Raw genomic sequence first — 26,931 nt, forward strand, 5'->3', positions numbered from 1 at the left:
TTTGTGTGAAAAAAACACAAATAAATGGGAGGGTTTTACTACTCTACAGTTTTATTCAAATATTCTAGTTACAATTGTTTATTTTCAACCAATAAAAATATGCCACGTCATCTAACGTTGACTGTAGTGTTGTTTTAGACATTGGTATTGTATTTGTAGTCGTAGGAGAGCAAGACCAGGCTTAACTTCATATTTTAGGCAGTGACAGATGACAGGGCACGTCAACTGGGGTTTCCAGACAGACGAATCAAATGATGCCAATTCAGCACCAGATAGAGATAATTTTATTATCTTAACACGTGGCGTATATCTATTGAACTGTCACGTAATTTTGAGGTGAGATATGTTACTTGATTGCTTATTTTTGGCTTGCGTGCATGGTTGACACGTTGAAGGCTTGCAGCACCAGATCATCAACAAGTGGGACCCAATAAACCAACCGTTTTGCTTTTCTTTTTCTAAATTCTAATTAGTAATTACCTTGCCATTCCAAGCAAGATGAGCTTATTGTGGGCTCATTGCATAAGGCCCATTTTTTTGGACTAGGGACCCACTTAAATAGTGTTGGTTGTTTCCTTCCATGGACCTTGAAATTTGACTCAACAACCCTTTTTGAAAAAGCCCAAGATTGAACAACCCACTTCAATGTGTTTTCTTGATTTTCCAACGATTGTGTTTGGCTTTTGCTTATTTCCCACAACTTATTTATATAATGTTTATATTAAACGTGTGACACTATGCTAAAAAAATTATATTATTTGTAAAAAAAAACTGAGATAAAAAACTTTTAAGCAAAAGTCCAATGCATTCATGAGACTATTAACAAAAGTTGCTTAATTTTTGCTAACTTAAATTCATTTTGTTATCTTACATTTTAGTAAATAAGGAAATAAGTTAGTTGTTTTGAAGTAAATTAGTATATAACTATATATTCTTAATGAAATCCAATTTTGTCTCCCTTTTTTACCAAATAAGTTAGTAGAAAATATAGAGTGTCGAAGTACTATCACAACATATTTTACAATGACTAAGATTCCAAGTTGTTAATGATAAGTAATAAAATAGAGTCCGTAACGAGAATTCATATAAGAATAAATAAGAACTTATCAAACTTAACAATTATAAACAATATTGTGTATGTAGCTAGTAATAGCGGTTCTCCCTCTTGTTCCTTTTGTTATCCTTAACTAAGACAAAATGAAAAGACAAAGAAAGCAACTAGTTTACTTTTTTTTTTTTTTTTTTTTGAGAATCAAGCAACTAGTTTACTTGATAGTATGAATCCAAAGGGATCATATACAGCATGACGTAGACTTGAGAAATTTCCTTTAGGGTGTCATGGTGAAGTCAGTGGCTAAATATAGTTGATTATCTCAACTATGTGACTTTCCTATCATTTTGCTTTCTAGTAAAATACGTCCTTGTTGACTCTACTTAAAAATAAAAAAATAAAAAAAAAAACTGTTTGCACCTAGCCTTTTCAGTAGTGGTACGTACCATTTCACATGTACAATAATCACTCACGCAAGAGTCACATCAACAAGCGGTGTTGATAGCCTTTTACGGTTTGACCAATTAATTTTCTGATTTCTCCCACCATTGCCAAGTTGTAATTCTGCTCTGTGTGCCATTTTTTCGCATTTGTAATTTTAGCTTGGATTTTTTTTGGTAACCATAACTGCAACTATAACTCTAAAAACCAACTACATAGCCTACCTACGTACCCAACTGCACAACTTAGTCTTACCTACAAGGAAGAAACAGCCATATTTGATTATTGAAAAAATGGTGAGAACAAACAAAACTATAACCTATTGACCTAATCACTATACATGAAATATAAAGAAGATACCCATTGTATAAAGAAGATACCACTTGTATTCTATTTAAACAACCCTTGCTAAAAGACAACACAGTTTAGGTTAACTCAAAGTAAAGACCTAACAGATTAGGTAAGTTTTCCAAATAACCCTATAAGAACATGTACGTAACTGAGTATAATATTTCTCCAAAATTTTAGAATTAGTTCATAAAATTTAATTTAAATAGGGGCTGGATTGGAGTTTACCACCGAGATTACATATTTAAATTTAGTTTTTTTTGTTTTTTTTAAGAGTTCATCTTCTTGCTAAACAAATTTGAACTTGTTAACAAGATACTTGATGAACTTATTATTTTTTTGTCCTTAGAAAAAAGTTATCATTTTTTTATTTATAGTAAACAACATGACTAAAATCGGTTATCTCATCACAAATCTATGAAAATAATTAATGAATAAATCATATTTCAAATTATATTATTTGAGTTAGTTAAAAAGAATAATTTCTAATTACAAATTTATAAAAATTAGGTTCACCAACGTTGTTTTGTTAAAAATTATATATAATTTTACAACGACATGGACTATTAGGTTATTGATAAATTACAAATAATAATTTGATATATATCTTATGGAATTATTAACAAGCGTACACAATCCAATATCAAGCTCATATAAGTATTTTTAATATATTAATACATATAAATATATATAATATTACCTATAGTCAAATTGAGCCTTACTTGCGTGGTGATATTTTTAATAGAAATATTTGTCTCTTGCACGTACTAAATTTTGAATCATTTGTAACTTTGAGGACTTAGTCTCATTGTTGGATTCACATTCTTTATATTGTTATCGTGTATGTCAAATTTTATATCAATTGAAGGATAAATAAGATACACACTTTTTTTTTGTATACACCATTCATATATCTACCTAATATTAAACATTAACATATGATATTGCCTTCTTTGATATGTAACAAGTTCAATTAGACCTGATGTAACATTTGTCAATGTTACACTGCTCAATAGCTTTCTCTTAAATATGTTTTTTCTTACAAGAGATAATTTGAACTCAACCCTTTGTACATGTGTGTTTGTGTGTGTGTGTGTGTAGAGATGACAATTTTGCCCTGTCTTGCTTGACCCGCCCCTCCCTGTTTCACCCCACGTAGGTTTTCCTACCCTGCAAAAGTGTTAGGGGCAGGAATGGGGCGAGATTTTAGCCCCACATCATGATATGAGGCAGGGATGGGTTTAAACTTTTTAACCCCCCGCCTCGCCCCATGTTGATAAGGGTTATAATTGTAAATTTTTCATACCCTAAACTCACACTATTTAAATAAATATATCAATATTAGCTTTTTTTATTCTATCCAACGTGGCTCTCTGTCTATCTTTTCTATCTAGTAAGGTTGGAAATAAGATACCAATTTTGGACTCTTGTGCATCGCTAACCTTTGATTTTAATATGTTTTCTTTTGTCTTTATTAGAAACAAATTTGTATACTATTGAATCATGATGGAAGAAAGTGGAAATTATTTTTGAAGAACTAAGAAATTTTTATTTTGTTATGTATAGGAGTTTGGATTATTTTGTTATGTGTTATACTATGAGATTTTTCTTTTTGTTGTGATATTATCTTGTTAAACACTTATATAATAATATTCAGTTTTTGCTAAAAATTAGATTGATTTTATGCGACAAATTTAGTTGTAATTTCAAGTATATTTTTATTAATGAAATAGATTTTATTAAAAAATTGTAGTAGTTGTGGGACAAATTAACAAGAAGTAAAATTTTACAGAGCGGGGCATGGAGCTTTGTGGGGCCCTAAGGGGTAGGCTAGGGATGGGGTAAAAAAAAATTTCCCGTCATGTGAGCAGGGAGGGAATAAAGCAAGACAAAACTATACGAGATAGGGATGAAGAGCCCATCCTTTGGCCCCACCACAGCTCACCCCATTGCCATCCCTATGTTTGTGTGTGTGTCTAAGAGAGAGAGAGAGAGAGAGAGAGAGAGAGAGACCCAAATTTTCTGAATTTGATCGAATTGAATTGTATGAGTATATGTTATGCAAATTAAAGTATGTACCTTTTATGTTTATTAGGTGAATCTTGGAAATGTATATAATTACGACAAACATCAAAATGTAATTGTACTAATTCTCTTAATTAAGGTATAAGTACAAATGTAATTTTTTTTTTAGGGGGTGAATGAAAAAAGTGTAGGATCATAAAGGTAAATCACATCCTACAGCTACTAGATAGGATATACCAGAGGTTTCTCTTTGGCTTGCAACCCGGTGCTAATAAGTACAAATGTAATTAAATAGTGGTTTTTGTGTATCTTTTTTCTCATACAAATGTGTTTGAATTTTTTTATTAGTTGTATTAATATCATATTACGTCCAAAAACTAAAATTTATAACTTGCCGAGGGTCAAGCGGGCTTTACCAATGAATGACATTTTTCAGTATTCATTTCTCTCGAGAAAGGAAGGGGGGGGGTGCTCGCCCCATTGCCATTCCTATGTTTGTGTGTGTGTCTAAGAGAGAGAGAGAGAGAGAGAGAGAGAGAGAGACCCAAATTTTCTGAATTTGATCGAATTGAATTGTATGAGTATATGTTATGCAAATTAATGTATGTACCTTTTATGTTTATTAGTTGAATCTTGGAAATGTATATAATTACGACAAACATCAAAATGTAATTGTACTAATTCCCTTAATTAAGGTATAAGTACAAATGTAATTTTTTTTTTCTTTTTTTGGGGGGTGAATGAAAAAAATGTAGGATCATAAAGGTAAATCACATCCTACAGCTACTAGATAGGATATGCCAGAGGTTTCTCTTTGGCTTGCAACCCGGTGCTAATAAGTACAAATGTAATTAAATAGTGGTTTTTGTGTATCTTTTTTCTCATACAAATGTGTTTGAATTTTTTATTAGTTGGATTAATATCATATTACGTCCAAAAACTAAAATTTATAACTTGCCGAGGGTCAAGCGGACTTTACCAATGAATGAAATTTTTCACTATTCATTTCTCTCGAGAAAGGAAGGGGGGAAAAAAAAAATATATATATATATATATACATATACGCATTAACTAAGATAGATTCAAGAGTTCTTGATAAGCGAGCCCATGCAGCAAATCTAGTTATTGTGGAAGTTCCTGTAGAGATTTCTTTGTTACAAACTTACAATTATTATTTTTGCTTCAATCTCGGACTTTATTCTGTCTCCACATGGATGAATGACATATTCCTTGCTTTGGATGAATTAGTTTAAACTAAGAATGATAAAATAATAAAGTTTGACTAGTATAGTGATTGAAACGATTCTTTTCTTCTAACCATCACATCTCTCAGATGGGTTAACTCTTAAAATGTGACCAAACCATATAATACAAATTAATTACTTCTAATTATGGCCCACATGATCTCACAACTCAATTACCACACTCCCTTATCCCCACCTAGCCCATGATTAAGCTTTCTTCTGATTTATTCAATATAAATGGATTAGGTAATTTAAATAAAAAAATTAAAGCAAGGAAATTAATATGGTTAATTTGACCTAACAATCCATGTACGCTACAAAAAGCATATTTAATATACCAAGCTACATATATGTTAGAAATAAACTCAAGTATAATATATATATATATATATAATACGTTAGGCTTAGTATAGTAATCCAAAATCACAATAACGCATGATATTACAAAACTACATTAATCCATGGTATTCTATCAAAACATGTTCATTATATTTTTTTTAATAATATCTTAATCTATTCTAACACCTTAGACATCGTGTAATTTCATATGAACAAAGTTTCTCTTCAAACTAGTTTGGAGAGAAATTCTACAAACTTTTCATATATTTTTATATTGAGTGTGAATTTTGAAAATTTAACCGTTAGATTGCATGTTATTATCATATTCTTCATGCATGTAAAATTTCTTGAAGATCAAAGATCAATTGCTATCTCATCAAACAAATGTTAAAATTTCAAATTTTTATTATCTAAAATTGTATATAAAATATAAGTTTATTAATCGAATAGTAAATAATATCCATTTTGAATGAAATTTGATATGCATGTTAAGAACATAAAAAACATGAAATTCAACGGTTAAATTTTCAAAATTCACAAAAAAAAAAAAAAAAAAGATATATGAGAAGTTTGAAAAGTTTCTCTCCAAACTAGTTTGGAGAGATTCTTTGTTCATTTCATATAATATTATCTCAAAACGGTATCTGTAAGACTAGAACTAAATTTTCTTATAAAAAAAAAATTAGCTTATTTAAATAAGCATAAGCTAATTATAAATTTTTCATACCCTAAACCCCTACTGTTTAAATAAACATATCAATATTAGTTTATTTTATTATACTCTACATGGCTTTCTATCTCTCTTTTCTATTTAGCAAGGTTGGAAATAAGGTACCAATTTTGGACTCTTGTGCATTGCTAACCTTTGATTTTTTAACGTTTTCTTTTGTCTTTATTAGAAACAAATTTGTATACTATTGAATCATGATGGAAGAAAGTGGAGATTATTTTTGAAAAAATAAGCAATTTTTGTTTTGTTATGTATTAGGAGTTGGAATAATTTGTTATGTGTTATACTATAACATTTTTCTTTTTGTTGTGATATTGTCTTGTTAAACAGTTGGATAATTTATTCAATTTTTACTAAACATTAGATTGATTTTATGGGATAAATTTAGTTGTAATTTCAAGTATATTTTATTAATGATACGAGTTTTATTAAATTGTAACAGTTATAGGACAAATTAACAAGAAGTAGAATTTTACGGAGTGGGGTGGGGCTTTGTGGGCCCAAGGGGTCCGAGGATGGGGTAAGAAAATTTTTCCTGTCATGCGGATAGGGCGAGAATAGAGCAAGACAAACTATACAAGGTAGGGATGAAAACCCATCCTTTGGCCCCGCCAATGCTTGCCCCATTGCCATCCCTATGTTTGTGTATGTGTCACAGAGAGAGAGAGAGAGAGAGAGAGAGAGAGAGAGAGAGAGAGAGAGAGAGAGAAGAGAGAGAGAGAGAGAGAGAGAGAGAGAGAGAGAGAGAGAGAGAGAGAGAGAGAGGCCCAAATTGTATGAATTTGATCGAATTGAATTGTATGAGTATATGTGTGCAAACGTATATACCTTTAATGTTTATTAGATGAATCTTGAGAATATATATATGATTACGACAAACTTCAAAATGTAATTGTACTCATTCTCTTAATTAAGGTATAAGTACAAATGTAAATTTTTGTTTTTATTTTTTTATTTTTTGGGTTGAATGAAAAAAAATGTAGGATCATGAAGGTAAATCATATCCTACTGAAGAGGATATATCACGGGATTCTCTTTGGCCTGCAACCTAGTGATAATAAGTACAAATGTAATTAATTAGTGGTTTTTGTATCTTTTTTTTCTCATACAAATGTGTTTGAAATTTTTTTATTAGTTGTATTAATATCATATTATGTCCAAAAACTAAATTTATAACTTACCGAGGATCAAGTGGACTTCACCAATGATGACATTTTTCACTATACATTTCTCTCAAGAAAGGAAGAAAAAAAAAAAAAAAAAAAAAAGAAAGAAAGAAAGAAAAAGTTTAGTTACAAAATTTTGTAACTTTAGGTTACCACTTTACTCAATATCTTTTTATTAGAGGTAAATTTTGACAAATTCAACATTGGATTACATCTTCTTCTTATATCCTCTATACTTGCAAAATTTCAAGAAAATTAAAGATCACTAGCTATGCCATCAATAAATTTTTTAAATTGTAAGTTTTTGTAATTTAAAATTATACATAAAATATAAATTTATAGATCATATAGTAAATAATATCCGATTGAAACAAAATTTGACATGTATATTAAGAGTGTAAAAAGAACATACAATTCAACAGTTAGATTTTCAAAATATGTAGTAATATTTATTTTATTAAGTGAGTTTGTAACCTTAAGTTATAGCCAATTTTATAATTAAATTTTATCCATTAAAAAATACACACATTAACAAAGATGGATTCAAGAGTTATTGATAAGGGAGCCCATGCAGCAAATCTAGTTATTGTGGAAGTTCCTGTAGAGATTTCTTTGTTAGAAACTTATAATTATTATTTTTGCTTCAATCTCTGATTTTATTCTGTCTCCACATGGATGAATGACATATTCCTTGCTTTGGATGAATTAGTTTAAACTAAGAAATGATAAAAAAAATAAAGTTTGACTAGCGATTGAAGCGATTCTTTTCTTCTAACCATCACATCTGCTCTCAGATGAGTTAACTCTTAAAATTAATGTGACCAAACCATATAATACAAATTAATTACTTCTAATCATGGCCCACATGATCTCACAACTCAATTACCACACTGCCTTGTCCCCACCTAGCCCATGATTTTCGCTTTCTTCTGATTTATTCAATGTAAATGGATTTGGTAATTTAATCATGCTTAATAAAATAAATATAAACAAAAAATTAAAGTAAGGAAATTAATACGGTTTGACCTAATGACCCATGTATACTACAAAAAGCATATTTAATTATTATACCAAGCTACATATGTTAGAAATAAACTCAAGAGTAATATATATATATATATATATATATATATAGGCTTAGTATAGTAATCCAAAATCACAGTAACGCATGATATTACAAAACCACATTAATCCATGTATTCTACTATACCATGTTCATTATTTTTTAATAATATCTTAATCTATTCAAACACCTTAAACATCATGTAATTTCCTATTATATTATCTCAAAACAATATCGGTAAGACTAGAACTAAATTTCACGGTATCTAATGAAACGGAGGATACATATTTTTGTATTTTAAAATTTTTACATAGACCCTCTAATTTGGTGACCTAATTTTAAGTTTTTGCTTTTAGTTTAACCTCATTTGAGTCAAACATAATTAATTGATTGTGAACAATCAAATACGAAATGGTATCCACATGAACCTTTAAAGTTTTAAATATAAATGATAGAAAATAACATGTGTTTAATTCATAAGTATAGGGCAAACTGATCAAGTTTTGCCTCCTCTAGTTAATTAGACAAAAGCAATATATTGATATATATTGGATAAATTACATTAAATCCTATAGTTTAGGGTTAAGAAATTAAATCCTAAAATTTTAAAAAGTAACAAATTAAACATTAAAACTAAGAATATATAACATTCCGATGTGTAAGCTTTTTGAATGATCACAACTTTGGTTTCTTACAAACTAAGGATGGCAATGTTTGACGCAAGTTGTGAACACAAAACCATTTTCTATAAGTTAGTGTTTAGTGTACTAGGTTCATGTTAAAGTTTGTGGACACGTTTTAACAGGATTGTTAAATAAGCCAATTTAGGGGAAAAAATTGCCAAATGCCCTTTTCAGGAAAAAATAGTAGCTCTTTGCCCATTTTCCCAAACTAATTAGGGAAATGCTCATCTTTTGAAACTCAATTTGTGATAAATTGAGTTAGGCCCTATAGTGACGTTTTCAGGACCTATAGTGGCATTTTGTAACCCAACCTCTATGAAATCGAGTTATAGGTAAAAGAAAAAAAAAAAAATTGCCTATAACTCGATTTCATGGAAGTTGAGTTATAAAACGCCTCTATAAGACCTTAAAACGTCACTATAGGTCCTTAAAAACGCTGCTATAAGGCTCTAGATTTTTTTTTTAAACTCAATTTATCACAAATCGAGTTATAAAAAAGAGGCATTTTCCTAATTAGTTTGAAAAATGAGGCAAAGAGCTGCTATTTTTGCCCGAAAAGGGCATTTGGCAATTTTGCCCGCCAATTTAGTGTTAACATGTCTAACTCCAACCAACCCAATTCATATAAATAAATGTCAATTTTATCTGAAACAAATTTGAATTCTAAATATAATTGAGAAATTAAAATAATTTTAATAGTTATATTGATAAAGTTTTCATTGAAACTTTAAAATTCATAACCTTTTTACCCAAAACAAAGAACAAAATAAAAATCTCTTTTTGCTTCTTTTTTTTGGTTTTTTTAAAGATGGTCTATTAAATGAATTGAAATGGGTTGTGTTATCTTGGATGGAGATTAAGTGCAATAGTTATCAACGGTTGAGATTGAGAGTTCAAAATGCAACTTATCTCAACCCTTGAATAAAAAAATTTATAAAGTAAAAGGTGAAAAGTTAAAAAGTAAAAAGTAAAAATTTATTGCGAGAGAAATGTGAGGAATTGCACCCCATGCAATACACTTGGTATTGCACAGGATCTTGATCCTATTGTGTCAATTTACTTAATAAATGTGTTAGGTCAAGAGGTTTTGACATGACTATTAAATGAGTTGGGTTAACTTAATACGACACGCACACGATTTGCTAATGCAAATTGTCACCCTTAAGTGTCCAAATTTACAAGTTAGACAAGTTAACAATGGAACTTGGGAAATCATGACTATCTTTATTTATTGACTACATCAAAATTACACAAAATTTCAGAAAGATAAACTTCTATTCCCTAGAATTTATCGACAAAACATTCATAACTCATTCTAATCCAAATTAATTTAACTCATAATAACTCAAACTAATATAGGAATCAATATAAATATCCTTAACATCATTTACACAATAATAATGATCAAAATAAGTTAGACTCATATCATCATGTCAGTGGTTTATATTGATGTCAGCAAAGAGCCACTACGATGAACCGATCAAACCATCATATTGATCGAAGTTGGTCTCAAATCAGACCAACTCTCTCTCTCTCTCTCTCTCGCCATAGCCGCCACACCGTCATTATACACAAATCTCAGCCATATATATCACAAATCCTCCAATAATCACAAAACCATAACAATAAATAAATAGATAAAACTAATGAAGATGAACACAACTACACATCATATAAAAGGCAACACATATATATCATTTTTCAGCAACCAAAAAAAAAAATATATATATATATATATATAAATGCAAAGAATTCCACTCTTTTTAATCTTGGATATTGAAGTTGTGTTTCTTTCTCATGATTTTCACGCTTTGTTATTTTTATTTTTAACAACAAAGAGAAGTAAGTTACGGAAGTATAATGGAGATAACTCAAGAGATAAGAGAGCAAAATGCATATCAAAAAATGAAATCGTCACAATCAAAATGAGTAAACGTGTGATTATTTCTAAGCTATAATGGATATCTCCGAAAATAAATAAGTAATATTATACTCCGTAATAAAAGAGTTACGTGAAAAAAAAATAAAAGAGCTTTNAAAGTAAATAAGTAATATATTATACTCGTAATAAAAGAGTTACGTGAAAAAAAAATAAAAGAGCTTTTTATTTAATTGATTATTACAACCAAATCACATTGCCCGAAGCACCAAAAAATTCCTAAGTGGTCAAGTTTTGCTGGCTCCACTAATATTGACCTAGCTACATTTTGAACATATACTAGAAATTCTCAATTGGCTAAGCCTTTTTTTTTTTTTTTTGGGTATAAATAATATATAATACTATAATAGTGAAATAGAGCATCATATTATTTTCAAAACTTTTCCTTATTGTCAAATTAGCTTCCAATATCATTTAGAAGCAAAAACATAATTTTATTAAGAAAAATTGGCTAGTCAGCCTGTAATACAATTTCTATGTCAGGTGGAGCTTTCTTCCTTCCACTTCCAGACCAAAATCTAAGAGATTTATGTTAACTTTAAGAATTATAAATAATGCTAATTGTTGTATATCCACTGAACGCACCAACCAAAATTCTATTGATTCAAAGCAATAAAAAATTAAGTATGTAGAGATATATACAGTTACCTATATGATAAAACTAAAAACTGTATACCTTTACTCAAAAGAAGTATGTAGAGACTTATTATAAATTTTGATTAAGTTATGTTTAGGTTTCTTTAAATAAATTCTAGTTTTCTCTACAAACTACTTGTTTTATCATTTGAGAGAGAGAGAGAGAGAGAGAGAGAGAGAGAGAGAGAGAGAGAGAGAGAGAGAGAGAGGAAAAAAAAACTGTTATTCTAAGAAAATCTCATCTCAAAAGCTAGGGTTAGTTGTTCTCGAGTTTCAAAAAACCAAATCCGTTGTGGATTGAGAATGCTGACAATTTCTAACCAAATTCAGAATTGTTGAGTACATGGGACACTCTTCAACAAAGATAACTGAGGTAGGCAAATAATGGCATGTATTCATTCATCTAGTGGACTTGTTGACAAGGCGACGATGGCCTAATGTCAACTATGGCCTCCATCATCGATAATAGAGATTGATCTACTGAGGCAAAGGTAGATCTAGTGAAAGGCGAGGGTTCAGTGGCGGCGGTTTGATTGGATTATTCAAAAGATAGGATAATAAGCTGGCTGTCACCTACCGGATACTCGATCTTTTTTACACTATTGGACTTGCTGCCAACCACTCGCTTGATTGAAATCAATCGTGACGCTTTAGGTCAGAACGAGTTAGTCGAGCAAATCAATTTCTTCGAGTTTGTGCTCATCACCCTTATTCAAAGTGGATGATATTATTGAGTTCCTTGTGATCTTATCAAGTAATTATTAATTTGCATGTTAATTAATTGTACACAATATTATTCAACTAGTCAAATTTTCAAAATAATTCCAAAAATAATACTATGGAAACTGTTTGATTTTTATTTTTATTGTTAAGTTTTCAATATATTGCAAAGGTTATTGACTAATAGTATAATAGTAAAATAGATATGTTAGACTTTTCTTAGGGCTTTTTTCATGTGCTACCACATGAGTTTTTGAAAGTTTTAACTTTGTTCATATATATATATATATATATAATATAGTCTTTTGACTTTCAATATTGTCAACTCGCTCTTATATTGTTACCTAAAGTTTTTTTGTTTTTTTGTTTTTTTTTTTTTGAGTAAACAATAATACTTACGAGAACACACATGAATATGGTAATACTAGTGTTTTAAACCGGGTTTATAATATATTACATAACCAGAATATAACTATAAAAGAGCCTAACCTTTGTGATTGTAGAAATCTAACATAATTTTTTTATTTGATTTTTATTACATATAAGGTAAAAGTAAAACCAATTAAATTTTAGTTATATATATACACACACACATATATATATATATATATATAAATAAAGTAACCTAACACTAAACAAATTATTACTAAATTATGTTTGGTATTTTCTAAATAAAATTACATATTTTCTACCAATCCAATATTGATTTGGAGTGATAATACATTAGTTGGAAACCAATTAGATTTCACTTATCAGAACTTTTATTGGAGAAAAATAACTTAACTCTAAACCAATTTTGACTAAATTTTGAATTATTGATATATTATATAAAAATGTATTTATCACAATACTTTCCCATCCCCTAGACAACATGGACGGCTCCAGTTGGAGCCCAAGGGGTTCGAACCCCCTGCTGGCCACAAAAAAAAGGAAAAAAAAAAAAATATATATATATATATATATACGGGTTGGGTTCAAGTTAAACTTGTTAACTCTAAGTAATGTTATACACCCAATAACTTGTATTAAAATTTATATTTTGAAANTAACTTGTTATAAAATTTATATTTTGAAAATCCAACCGTTGAATTACATGTTCTATATGTTCTTAACATGCATGCTAATTTTCATACCAATTGAATGTAATTTGGCATTTGATCCATAAACTCATCTTTTATGCATAATTTTAAACTACAAAAATTTGAATTTAAACAATTGATTGATGATATGGTTATTAATCTTTTATTACCTTGAAATTTTGCAAGCATGAAGAATATATGAAGATAATGTAATCTAATGGTAGATTTGTCAAAATTTGCATCAAATTAAAAAATATTTAGTGGTGTAACATTGCTTAAAATTACACTAGGTATAACTTGAACCCAACCTTATATATATATATATATATATTTATTTATTTATTTATTGACCTCCCTAAAATAAAATTTTGAACACCTTCGTCATGGATTTTTTTAAACCCAATTAAAATAAGATTGAATATGATTCTCTTAACAATATCCTAACATTTATCAAAAAAAAAAAAAAAACTCAATATCAAACCAATTTGATTTAAAATCTGGGAAAAAAAATGAATAAGTCCAATGGATTAATGGGAGATCAATGGATAAATGATTGCTTGACTTTGTACATTGAAAAATATGTAGCTAGTAGGATTGATAATGAAGAAATCATTTAACAATTTCAATATATAAAACATCATAAAAAGCAATTGTAAAACTTTATGTATTATTATTATTATTTTTGTTGGTTTTGTTTTTATGATGTCTTTTGTTTTTTTTTTTACTAAATATTTTTTGTGATATCAATATATTCAAGTTCTCTTTTATTTTAAATTTTGTATAATTTTTGTTTCTTATTGACCCCCTACAAAATAATCATGGAACTGCCACTGCTAGACAATTAAATTATCAATATATGTTTATGTGTTTGCACTAGTGCCATGAAAGGCATACAATCCAATAAAAAAAAATAAAATGAAAGGCATACAATTGCAGTATTATGATTATTATTCTGATCATATATCATGATATATATATTTTTTGCTAAAATATTATGATATGATTGAAATTGTATAGGGTAAAGTTTGTATCTAGTGCATTTTTATATTGGAAACTTGAATCTCGATTCTTGTTCCCTACAACTCACGCGATGGTAGTAATATTGCTTAATTTTTCCCATTGGAAGACTTTGGATTTAAATTCTTCTCTCTTACTTTTTATTTTATTTTAAATAAACTTGAATCTCGGTTCTTACCTCCTACACCTTACAAGCACTTATATTTGCAAAATGACCATCACATCAAGGTCGCATGATGGTAGTAATATATATTGCTTAATTTTTCCCATTGGAAGACTTTGGATTTAAATTCATCTCTCTTAACTTTTTTTTTCTTTTTTAAAATAAACTTCTCTCCCACCTGTTTTAAGAGAAAAATAAAATTAAAAAAATTGCAAATATGAATGCAGATATAAATAAATATGAGATGAGGTCGGCCATGGACTTTGTTTCTATTACATTTTATAATAACTAGCTAGTCAGTTTTTTAGGCACCGCAGATTATTAGCTTTATCGTTATTAACTCCCTAGTACTTCTTTGTATATATATAAATTATTAATTGGGATCATCACACTTCAATTTATCAATATTTATTCAGCTAACTATCATAATCAATTCCATTTCTATTTCCTTTATTAAGTTTTAATCAGATTTCTCACCTGGAGAGAGAGAGAGAGAGAGAGAGAGATGGTCAACAAGGCCGCTCAACAGTTCACAAAATGTTATATATTATAAATAAATAATAAGATGTAAATTAAATAATTATGCCTCGCAGTCCTCGCCAATGTTTTGTATACTACGGTTTGAATATATTAGAAAGTGTTGAAAATCGATTTTCATTCATTATAAAAATATAAATATAAATAAAAACCTATAAATAGTTTGGACTTTGAACAAAAAATTATGAGCCATGCATGTCAGTCCGTAACTTAAGATCTCATCTCATTTGTTCACATTAGTGGGCCACCTTTTTTAAAGTCAAACCTTCAAAAACGGTCGGCTGTTTACAAATTGAAGTCCCTATAACTCCATCTATTTTTGTCGTCCACCCAATATACGCCATGATTCATGTATTTCATCTAGTTAAAACCCCTTTGTATATGATATACATATATTTTTTTCTTATAAAAAGTGTAGGTTTATATATATTGATAATGATGTAGTTTACATTTTAAACCCATAATTTAAACATATTTTTTAAATTAAACTCCATGTTTCAAAAGTTTTAACCATTTTACATAACTATAATTATTAAATTTACAAATATATATAAATGAAATGTTGTCTTAGGCTTTTGCACGATTATTTCATTTTCAATTTATGAGACAATTTGTTACCGTGCACTATTGGAGAGAGTTTCGCACATATATATACTTAGATTAGAGTAGAGTAAAATTTATATTTTGTATTAAAGAAAAAAAAAAAAATCTTATGAGACATTCTAAAAATCTCATGTACTGATAATTTAGTGAATGAAATTTGGAATCTTCGAATTTATGGTTCGTCTAAAGTTTTTTGAACTCACCACTTGGATGTCTCCGAACAGACCCTTTTGATCCTTTAATGCATCTTAACTACGCAAAACACATAAATACCTTGTTCTGTGTTTTTTTTTTTTTTTTTTTAATAAAAATAATAAATGAATTTAATCAGTTCTAATGACATTTGAATATTTTTTTTTTTTTTTTTTTTTTTAATAAAAATAATAAATGAATTTAATCAGTTCTAATGACATTTGAATATTTGAGAAAAGGGTTAAAAAAAAAAAAAAACTATGTAAGAAAAAAAATATAGTAAGATGATTTTATATAGTTTCGTTTTAGAGAATTCCTTCTTACATAGTTGTCCTATAAATGAAGCCTATTAAATGATGTGCCATATAAGTAGTTAATTATAATTATAATTATGTATCAAAAATTATAATTATAATTATAATATTCTTCTCAAAAAAATTTAATTATTATTAAAAACTCAGAGGCCAGACATATTATGGAGTGCTAGTTATTAAGATTTTAAATTGCTCCTACATATGAGCAAAACTCATTTTATTTAAATTCTAGCTATATTCTTTGGCAAAAAAATAAAAATAAAAATAAATTCTGCCTATCTCATTCTATAGGTTTCAATGAGTTGGCTATTTGCATATTTATTACATACAATTATATATACATGGAAGAATATCTCTCCAACCAACAAAAATCTGTCACTGCCTTTATTGTAAATAACCTTAATTTTTTAGTATTTGGTAAGTAAATCAACCTTTTTATTTTCTGGGTAAGTAAATCACCTCATCCAGCCTGACTTGGTTTAATTGCAAAGAAATAAATTAAACAACCAGCTCATGTTGTGGGAAATTATGTTAATGTTAATTAAGTAATCCTTGGCAATAAAATCACATAAAGTTTCAAGTCAAACTTGTTAATGACATAAATTTTGTTCAACAACTACTCATTCAAGCACAGCCAATACTTTTCCCTAAAAAAAAACTGTACAGCCAATACTTTTTTGTGTCAGTTACAACTATCCATTTATGTTTATGAGCTATACATGTAGACTTTTGACTAATTGCTCTTATCTGATACGAGGGATTCAAATGAAATAAACCTAAACTCTTGGGGGGTAAAATGCAATATACAGTGTCAATGATTCAATGTACATACTTGCGTCCAATACAGATAGCGTAAACAAGTGGTAGTGAGAGAGTATTTAAGATTTATACAAAGTAGAAAGAAAACAAACAAACAAAAAAAAATACAATTTTGAAAATTTCCATGAGCTTTCCTTGTGGTTTCCATGTTTAACAGCTTGCAAAGGCACTCATTGTCCTTTGACTTTGATTTGTTCCTTATATAAAGAAGAATAGAGATTTCAATATTCAACACCACCATCGTCATATATAACCTAGCGATACCTACTGTTACCTGAACCTTTAACAAGATCCAACCATGGATGTTCCTCCAGATTTCCTATGCCCCATCTCCATGGAGCTCATGAAAGACCCTGTCACCATAGCCACAGGCCTCAGCTATGAAAGAAAGAACATTGAGAAATGGTTCTTCACTTACAAGAAGAAGACCTGCCCGGCTACCATGCAAAGCCTCAAGAATTTTGATGTCACTCCTAATCACAACCTCAAGAGGCTCATTCTTGCATGGCAAAATCAAAATAAAGCTTCTCAATCTTGTTCATCATCATCATCATCATCAAGCCCTTCTGTCAAGCATGATGACATGTTATCACTCCTCAAAACCATCGAGTCGTCGCCATTCAAGGTAAGTTCGTTGAAGAAACTCCGATCAATTATTGAAATTGGTGATGAGCTTATAAATACCGATTTTATTCTATCTAGTGGAGTCGAGGTACTAGTCCAAATAATTGTACAAATTCTTTATGAGAGCCATGATTTTGTTACGTTTAGAGCTTGTGAGGAGGCCTTAGGAGTGTTGCAACAACTCCCTCTATCGGAGGAAGAAAGAACCTTTGAATTGTTATCTAAACAAGAATCTATTAAGTCCATGGCAATCATGCTTCAAAGAGGCAGTGCTGAGGGCAGGCTATACACTATTACCATATTCCAAAAGATGTCAAAAAATAATTATGATTGGAACTTTGTTATTCAAGATCAAGGTATAGATTTCTTCAAGTCATTGTTAGAGCTTGTTTCCGATGAGATATGCACCAAGGCAAGTTCTCGTGCCTTAGATGTTCTAATAGACATTTTGGGAGGTTCAAAGAAAAGCCGGTTGAAAGCCATAGAAGCCGGCGCAGTTTGTGTCCTTATCGAGCTTCTTCCAGACTCAAATCGATCATCCAAATGTGAGAAAGTGTTGGTATTGTTAAAACTACTATGTGAATGTGCTGAAGGCAGGCAGGCCTTGGTTGAACATGGCATGGCCATAGCTGCAATCTCCAAGAAAATATTGCATGTCTCCAACACCACCACAAAGATTGCGGTGAAGATTTTGTGGCTGATTTGTAGCTTGCACTCAACTGAGAGAGTTTTGGAGGATATGTTGGTTTATGGATCCGTGAAGAAGCTTTTGGCATTGTTGCATATCGATGGCCGATCTTCAACAAAGGATAAAGTGTTGAAGCTGTTCAAGTTGCATGGGAATTTATGGAAGCGCTACCCTTGTTTTCCTTGTGAATTGAAGGAATATTTGGCATTAGTAGATGATTCTCGCTAAAGGTAAAAAATTAAAAGATTAAAAGATGAAAATTTTAGATGTAATATCTTCAATTATATATAATTTTCTCAAGAAAGTTTGAATTAGTAAAATATATACATTTGGAGTTATTAATTTCCCTTTCTATTGCGTATTTGGAGTGTGTGAATTTTGGTGCCGTACCACCGTTATGTTCCTGTTTTATTATCATAATGATCACCATGATTGTGCTTATTGCGCTTTACTTTTAATTACTTGGAAGTGTGTTTGATCTTGTAAGAGACACTTTACACCCAGACTTGTTTGTCCAAATAAATTTCTACTCTATTCTTGATCGATGAATTTAGTCTTCTAATTGCGCCATTTATTAAATTAATTTATATTCATATTATGGTGGTAGCATCAGGCATTGCCCCTCGGAAATAGAATAGCACAAGGTCTCACCATCTAATTACTTTGAATAGGTGAATTAAGCAAGTAAAATAATGGTTAGATTTACAAGAACCTTACAGCTCAGTTGGTTTGAATTTTTTTTTGGTGTGTTTTCAATAGAAATATTCAAAGTTCAAATTTCTCAATCTAATTATTGATGTGTGTGTGTATATATATATGCATATAAAAAGTTACTTTGAATAGGTGAATTAAACAAATAAAATAATTATTAGATTAACAAAACCCTTGCAGCTCAATTGGTTGATATATATATATATATTTATATTTTTGGTGTTTTTTCAATGGGAACATTCAGGATTCAAATTCTTCCACCACAATTATTGATGTGTGTGTATGTATGTATGTATATAATTAAAAAAGTTAATGACAAGTAAAATACTAGTTACCTTCTTCACTAGTCTCACAAAGTGCATATGCCACATGTACTAAGATGATAGGAGTAGATATTGCAAAATGTTATGTTTCTCACAGTTTTATTTTATTTTTTTAAATAATTCGAGTATGAATACATTCATTTCAATTCCCCATCAATTTTTTAATAATAAATAAGACTATTTTCAGAGAGAGTATGAAATTTATAATATATATGGAATATCTTGGAACTTATTTGAGTCAGGCTAGTTCTCAAGAATGCATACAATCAGCTGCAAATCACATTGTAATTGTATTACAATATCTGTTAGGAGTAGTTGAATACTAGATATCTTATTCTTTACTACTTGGCTTAGGTAACTGATCTACCCAAAAGCAGTTGAGCAATCGAAAAGCTAGTACTTGTAACAATATTATAGCAACTTAACATACTATGTACTTACTTTCCTCTCATCTTTTCATGCTACCTATCCAACAAAGGACGAAGAATACAATTATTTATCCTTTAATTTTTTTTTTTTATCTTTTATAATGAAACACAAAAAATTAACATTATCCTTCCTATTGGACCCTAAATCTTTTAGGCTAAATGCATGATAATGCTTGATCAATGACAACAAACCACACTAATATAAAAGAGATTAATTTAAAAAAAGTATTCCGCTCACAACATTTTTATAATATATAAAAGAAAGTGTTTTTCCTAATGTCCTGAAATGTAATTATAATTTATATTTCGGTTACATTTTGCCTTTCCCTCCAAGGATAAGAACCTATTACAAAGTCTGACTGAGATAAGTCAAAATCTGAGTTTGTCAGGTTTGAGCGTTTCGAGATTTGAATTGTCCATGCATATCTCAGCATTCAATTTTTATTATTATTCGTTTTTTTGTTGATTCTAATATTTAAAACAGTGCATGTCAACTGCATTGCAATTTGCAATTAATATATACGTGAGAAACGAGTTGGGCTTTGTTGGTTTCTTTTGGACCTTCAAATTGATATTCCTTTGGATGAAAGAAAATTGGAAATGAAAGTGGACTAATGAATTTGACACCAAGAGAGGAATTGCAAAAGCTGATTTGTTATGCTACTTTTTTTTTTATTTTTATCTATACTTTCATCTTTGTTAATTCTTTTTTTTTTTTTTTTTTTTTTTGACAAACAAAAAGGGGGTGGGGGCAATCATTGTGATTCACCTCCTAGGAGTGACTATAAGGGCATCCCTCGTTAGAAAATATTAAATTGAGCTATAACCTATATAAGGGCATTCCTCGTTAGAAAATATTAAATTGAGCCATAACCTGTAACTACTGTGGTTTGGGTGACCACAACCCTCACCCTAACACCTCGAAAGAGTTGGTAATTAGGGGCTCCTCAACAAAGATACCCACAATCCTCCCTAAGTGCTTGCTAGGGTTCGAATGAGGGACCTCAAAGTTGATTCATGGATCCCAACCACTAGGCCACCCCTTTTGGGGCTATTAGTTCTAATTATTATTATTATTATTATTAGTAGTACTTCACTTTTATGCCATTTAATTAATTCATGAATATATGCAAACAAAAAAGTAAGGGATTTTTATATATAACATGTGATGAGTATATGATTTTATCAAACTATTAATAAGTTTAAAATATCATTATTATCATGTACACAATATATAATTAAATTATTTACTTTAATGGAAATTTTTTACAAAGGACTATTTGTCCACACCTTATGTGTAAAGGATTAATTGTTTAAATTAAAAAAAAAAACCAAATTAAATTGACATTAACTTAAAAATCCAATGGTTGCATGTATTTGTAAAAATTCAAAAAAGTAAAATATATATTGAAGAAGTTATATAATGTTTTTAGTGTTCCACCTTAAAAAGTTTAGCTATATATTTTAATTCAGTCCTAAATTGGGTCAATTAGTTGGATACACTCAACCTTCCATAAGTTGTCTATAAAACAGGAAAGGTTGCCAAATATTGAAAGCGCCATATACATGATACTACTACCTCTGAGAAATTTTCCAACTCATTTCTTTTATTTCCATTTCACTAAAGAAAGAGGAAAAGAGTGAAAATATACGAAATTCTCATATTTTCCCACCAGACCGTATTCAATTGTTTTCTGGTTAGCTTACCTTGAATGAAAAACAATGTTTAAATGCGTATGGTTGTATGACTGTATCATTAGAGGGTAGTAGTTGGCCGGTCAAGTTGTCAACCTTCAAAATTCGAGTTGATAAAAACAACACGAGCAACCTGTGTTGTAAGTCTAGGGGTTAGATAGATCTTTCCAAAGTCCAAACTTCACTTAAATCATGCTAACAATTCTTTCTAAACAAATATCAAAGTCTCATTTCAACAAAAACAAACAAACAAAATAACAAATAACAAAGCCACGAAAGTTTCACATTTTTACTTAAATTAATTAGATAGTTCTAAGATTGTTGGCACTTCTTGGGGACAAAATTGCTAAATGCCTTTTTTGGGCAAACTAAGCAGCATTTTGCCATATTTTTCAAACTAATTAAGGAAATTCCCCTCTTTTGAAAATCGATTTTCTCAAAATCGAGTTACACCCTATAGCGGCGTGTGATTATTTCTAATCTATCTTAAACAAAAAAACCCTAATATGTTGCTTTCTTTATCAATGTATGATGATCACTTCAATTTTCAATTTTTGTGTTCTTTATTATCTTGTTTGGTCGCCAAGAAAAAAATGTACGTAGGAGGACAACAATAAAGAAAAAAAAGGTAGTAATTCAGTGTTTTGAAATATTGATACACTGTCATTGTTTGTTAAAATTCAATTTTCTTGGTAACCAAGGAGAATTCTGTCATTTTGAAACACTCGTTGTTAATTTTGAAACCAAAAGTTTGCAAGTTAAAGGCTTTCTTTATCAATGTATGATGATGTTGATCGCTTCAATTTTCAATTTTTGTGTTCTTTATCAGTTTGTTTAGCTGCCATGAAAAAAATGTGGGACGACAGCGATAGAAAAAAAAAGTTCGAATTTAGTCTTTTGAAATATTGATACTCTCATTGTTTGTTAAAATTCAATAATCTTAGCAACTAAGGAGAAATCTAACATTTTGAGACTCTCATTGTTTTGAAACCAAAAGTTTGCAAAGTAAACGCTTTCTTTATCAGTGTATGATATGATCACTTCAATTTAAAGATTTTTTCTTATTTTCATCATCAGCTTGTTTGGTTGCCAAGAAAAAATGTAGGGGGAGAAAATAAAAAGAATTTGAAGTCTTCAATATTGATAATCTCATTGTTTGATAATTGGTACAAAAAAAAAAATAAAAGACAGTGTTGGTGCCATTATCAAATAATTTTTGAGCTGAAGCAATTGACATTGCTGTTTGTATCTTAAACAGGTCTCCTACAAAGATAAGCATTCATCACTACACCAAAATAAGTCTATTACATCAAGTGTTAATACAACAAAATTAGTATAGTGGTATTAGACATAATATCACATCTAAAAATTAAAAGTCGTTGCAATAGTAACTTAAAAATAGTAAATTATTACATTAATAATAATTAGTTGTATTAATTTATAATTTTCAGTTGCAATAGAGATTTTAATACTATATTGAATTAAATTTTTTTTTTTGCAATAACTTAAATTGAAGAAATCAATTTTTTTAATTACTTAAATTGAAGAAATCATTGTAATAACTTGATACCAATTATATATTTTGCGATATATTATAATAGAAATTTCAAAGAGATGACTTATTGCAACAAATTTAACATTGCAAAAACTAAAATATCAATTATTTTACAATTTATTGCAATGACAAACATGAAGCTGCAATGAATATATTATTACAATGATCTAATTCCAATTATTTTGCAATATATTGTAAGAAAAAATATGAAAAAAATAACTATTATAACAAATATACCGTTGCAATAATTTGAACCCATATTATTTTTGTCAATTCTTTACAATCTATTGTAATAAAATTCATGAAATAATAGCCTATTGCTACAAAATATTCGAAGTAATAAATTTTTTATTGCAATAGAAAATATATTATTACATCAAAATTTTCATTAAAATATTGAAGGTTTATTGCAACAAAATTTTTTTGTAGCACAAACTTATTACCTCAAATTTTATTGCAACACTTTGTATAAACTATTACAATGACTTCAATGTTATTGCAACGATTTTTTTTGTTGTAATATTTAACATTGCAAAAACTAAAATATCAATTATTTTACAATCTATTGCAATAACAAACATGAAGCTGCAATGAATATATTATTACAATGATCTAATTCCAATTATTTTGCAATATATTGTAAGAAAAAATATGAAAAAAATAACTATTACAACAAATATACCGTTGCAATAATTTGAACCCATATTATTTTTGTCAATTCTTTACAATCTACTATAATAAAATTCATGAAATAATAGCCTATTGCTACAAAATATTCGAAGTAATAAATTATTTATTGCAATAGCAAATATATTATTACATCAAAATTTTCATTAAAATATTGAAGGTTTATTGCAACAAAAAATTTTTGTAGCACAAACTTATTACTTCAAATTTTATTGCAACACTTTGCATAAATTATTACAATGACTTTGATGTTATTGCAATGATTTTTTTTGTTGCAATAAACATTTTTTGTTGTAGTGAATGTTTTAAAAAGAAGATAGAATGTGAATTTGGGTCAGAACACATATAAGTTTCTGTAATTACTCCTAAAAAAAAAAATACTTTATTTAAACTTCAAAGAACGGAAAGAAACTTACCGTGACTCCTAGACAAGGGAATGATATCAAAGTTCGCTTCGCTTATGCTTATGCTTCCAGTAGCAGCACCGGTGTGTAGGAAAACAGCGGAGGTTTGGTTTGAAATACGCAACAAGGGCAGGAAGGAAGGACATCAGATCAGAGTAGTAATAGCAACATCAATGGTGACTTTTGGTGAAAATGACCTTGGAGGATTTTTTGATAAAGGCTGTAGGGTTAGTAAGGGAATCATGTTAATGTACATTACCAGCAATAGTGCAACTACAACCACCTCAGCAGTCAGAAACAACGGTAGCACGGGGTGTACCATTATAACAACCCAACAGTTGAGTTGGTCACAGTTTTGTCAATGGGAAAATATATATATATATATATATATATATATACATTTATAGTTAAACCTACTGATGTGCTTCATAACCCATTTTGGAACTCTTGAAAGTGGTGGTTGAAGTTCACCATCATGTCATGTGTCTTTTATTTATTACAAAAGACATGGTAATTGAAAATTTAAACATTTTATATTAAGATAATAATAAAAAATAATAATTACTTGCAAGTAAAAAACCTAAATTCAGGGAGTCTTTCATAGAGACTTCAAAATCTAGTCTTGAAATTTTCGTGCTTGTTCAACAAAATTTTAAATAGACCATTTAGAAAAAAGATTAATAAAAATATGTATTCCTTTACCACCCATGCACTCAAGCAAAAAGAAAGTGTTTTTTTTTTTTTTTACTTCAAGAATTTATTATTCAAAACATGTTCTAAATGTCCAAAAGATTAACAAAATAAAATTATGGCTGTCCAAAAGAGATTATAGGTGTCTTTGTTTTCGGTAGAAGCAAATGTAGGTGACTTTGACAAACAATAATTAATAATTAAAATATTATGATATTCAAATCTTGTAGTATTAATCCATGAAATGCATCAAACTCTAGTAGTAAATAGTTTCACAAAATTCTACACCAAAGGAATTCATTGAGTTTCGCCTGAATTGTATAATATCCATTTACATTTTAAATATTATACCTAAATGCAAACTATTGATCTAAGAAATTTAAAAGTTGTTAGATTGTCTAAGAAAAACTTTCCCTATAATGTAATAAAGAAAAACATGAGAGTACAATTAGTTGTAATTAGGGATCAAAATTAAAACCCACATTCATGATATATATTCTAAATACAATGAAATTTTAGTAATAAAATAATACAATTTAATTGAGTGTTGAAATCATTCAACTTAACACAAAAAAATATTTCATAAAAAACTTTCAGAGGTTTGTGTCATTTGTATTTTCTAAATGTCGATGCACTTTTTTGTTTCCTACAATGATTGACATTTTAATTGATTGGTGCCTCAAGAAATAGCATAATATGTACATATTGGCTATTTCTTTGGAGAAACTAAATCAAACATAAGATGGATCCAATTGTTCCCATGACTATTCTCTTGTTTTTCCTAACTTGTGTAGGACCATTTCTAACGCACATAGTTTGGAAATTATTTCGTCTTCCATGCCTTTTTTATTTTTTATTTTTTTTTATGTGCTTGGGTGTTACCTCCCAAGAAAGATTATTTTATTTTATTTTAAAAACCCCATGAAGACAATTATTTGAGTGAAACGCAGAGTCAAATTGACAATGTAGGATACTTTTTAATTAGCACTCTACTTCCTGGAACGTTCATGAATCATGAGCTTGTAATTGTTTGGTTTATTTGGTATTTATTTTTTTAAATAGAAGCTTGAAATTGATTTTGATTAGAAATTCCTTCTCAAAAAAAAAAAAAAAAGATTTTGATTAGAAATTTTTTTTTTGAGAAACCAGACCAAACAGCCTGGGCACTTTTATTCAAAACAAAATTAATGAACATCTCTAAACACAAAGGGAGCAATGTCTTCAGGTAAATCTTCAAGCCAAACCTGAAGCCCTGAACTAGAACTAGCTTTCTTAGCCAATGCATCAGCAACAGAGTTACATACACGGCTAGAATATGAAAAAACAACATATTGAAAATGTGATAATAGGGACCGAACGTCTTCAAGGATGTTCCCATAGCTGGCAAACTGACCCGAGCCATTCTGTAGTGCCTCAATGACAATAACAGAGTCCCCTTCAACCACCACTTGAGTCAAGCCAATCTCCAAGGCAAACTGAACTGCCCTCAGACAAGCCAAAGCCTCCAACTCCGCCACAGACTGCCTGAAAGGAACAAGCATGGTTAGCGCCCCAATCGGATCCCCCCTGCTGTCACGCGCAATCACACCCAAACCTGCCAGGTTCGAAGCTCGAGAAACCGCAGTATCAAAATTAATCTTGTAAATATTCGGTGCAGGGGGCCGCCATTTTTGAGCCACCTGAGGACGTGAAGAACTCTGTTCTTTCTCCCGTGCTTGAAGGAATTCCTGGAGAATACTACCGGCCTCTCTGCAAATGCTATCCACAGGTCGGACAGCTCTATTGAAGTGAATGGCATTGCGCCTATTCCATACGAGCCACCCAGCAATAGCAAAAATCTCCGCTTTGTAATCATCTTGACTCGGCAAAAATCTGGCCAACAACTCTCTGTAATTCATAGGCTGAACAGGGACATAATGATGGAACCATTCTAAAGACAACCAAACCGAAGCTATATCCTTGCATGTCCAAAGAGCATGAACGGTATCCTCAGAAAACTCTCCACACAAATCACAAG

General features: G+C 29.6%; 2 protein-coding genes across 2 annotated transcripts; one reads left to right on the top strand and one right to left on the bottom strand.

Annotated features, from left to right (window-relative positions):
• Window positions 1-17,253: 17,253 nt before the first annotated feature.
• Window positions 17,254-18,964, top strand: LOC111983273 (E3 ubiquitin-protein ligase PUB23). The gene has a single exon (XM_024014940.2). The coding sequence runs from the start codon at window positions 17,408-17,410 to the stop codon at window positions 18,647-18,649; it is 1,242 nt and encodes a 413-aa protein (XP_023870708.2). The 5' UTR covers window positions 17,254-17,407; the 3' UTR covers window positions 18,650-18,964.
• Window positions 18,965-26,098: 7,134 nt separating this feature from the next.
• Window positions 26,099-26,812, bottom strand: LOC136069632 (uncharacterized). The gene has a single exon (XM_065778361.1). It carries the CDS (start codon window positions 26,810-26,812, stop codon window positions 26,099-26,101), a length of 714 nt encoding a protein of 237 aa, XP_065634433.1.
• Between the last annotated feature and the right edge of the window lie 119 nt (window positions 26,813-26,931).

The sequence above is a fragment of the Quercus suber genome, unplaced genomic scaffold (genome assembly GCF_002906115.3).
Source record: "Quercus suber isolate HL8 unplaced genomic scaffold, Cork oak 2.0 scaffold_180, whole genome shotgun sequence".
Classification (NCBI taxonomy): Eukaryota; Viridiplantae; Streptophyta; class Magnoliopsida; order Fagales; family Fagaceae; genus Quercus; species Quercus suber.

What these genes read in the sequence shown, in the direction of transcription:
- LOC111983273 (XM_024014940.2), top strand. Translation starts at nt 17,408, where the DNA reads ATGGATGTTCCTCCAGATTTCCTATGCCCCATCTCCATGGAGCTCATG.
- LOC136069632 (XM_065778361.1), bottom strand. Translation starts at nt 26,812, where the DNA reads ATGAATTACAGAGAGTTGTTGGCCAGATTTTTGCCGAGTCAAGATGAT.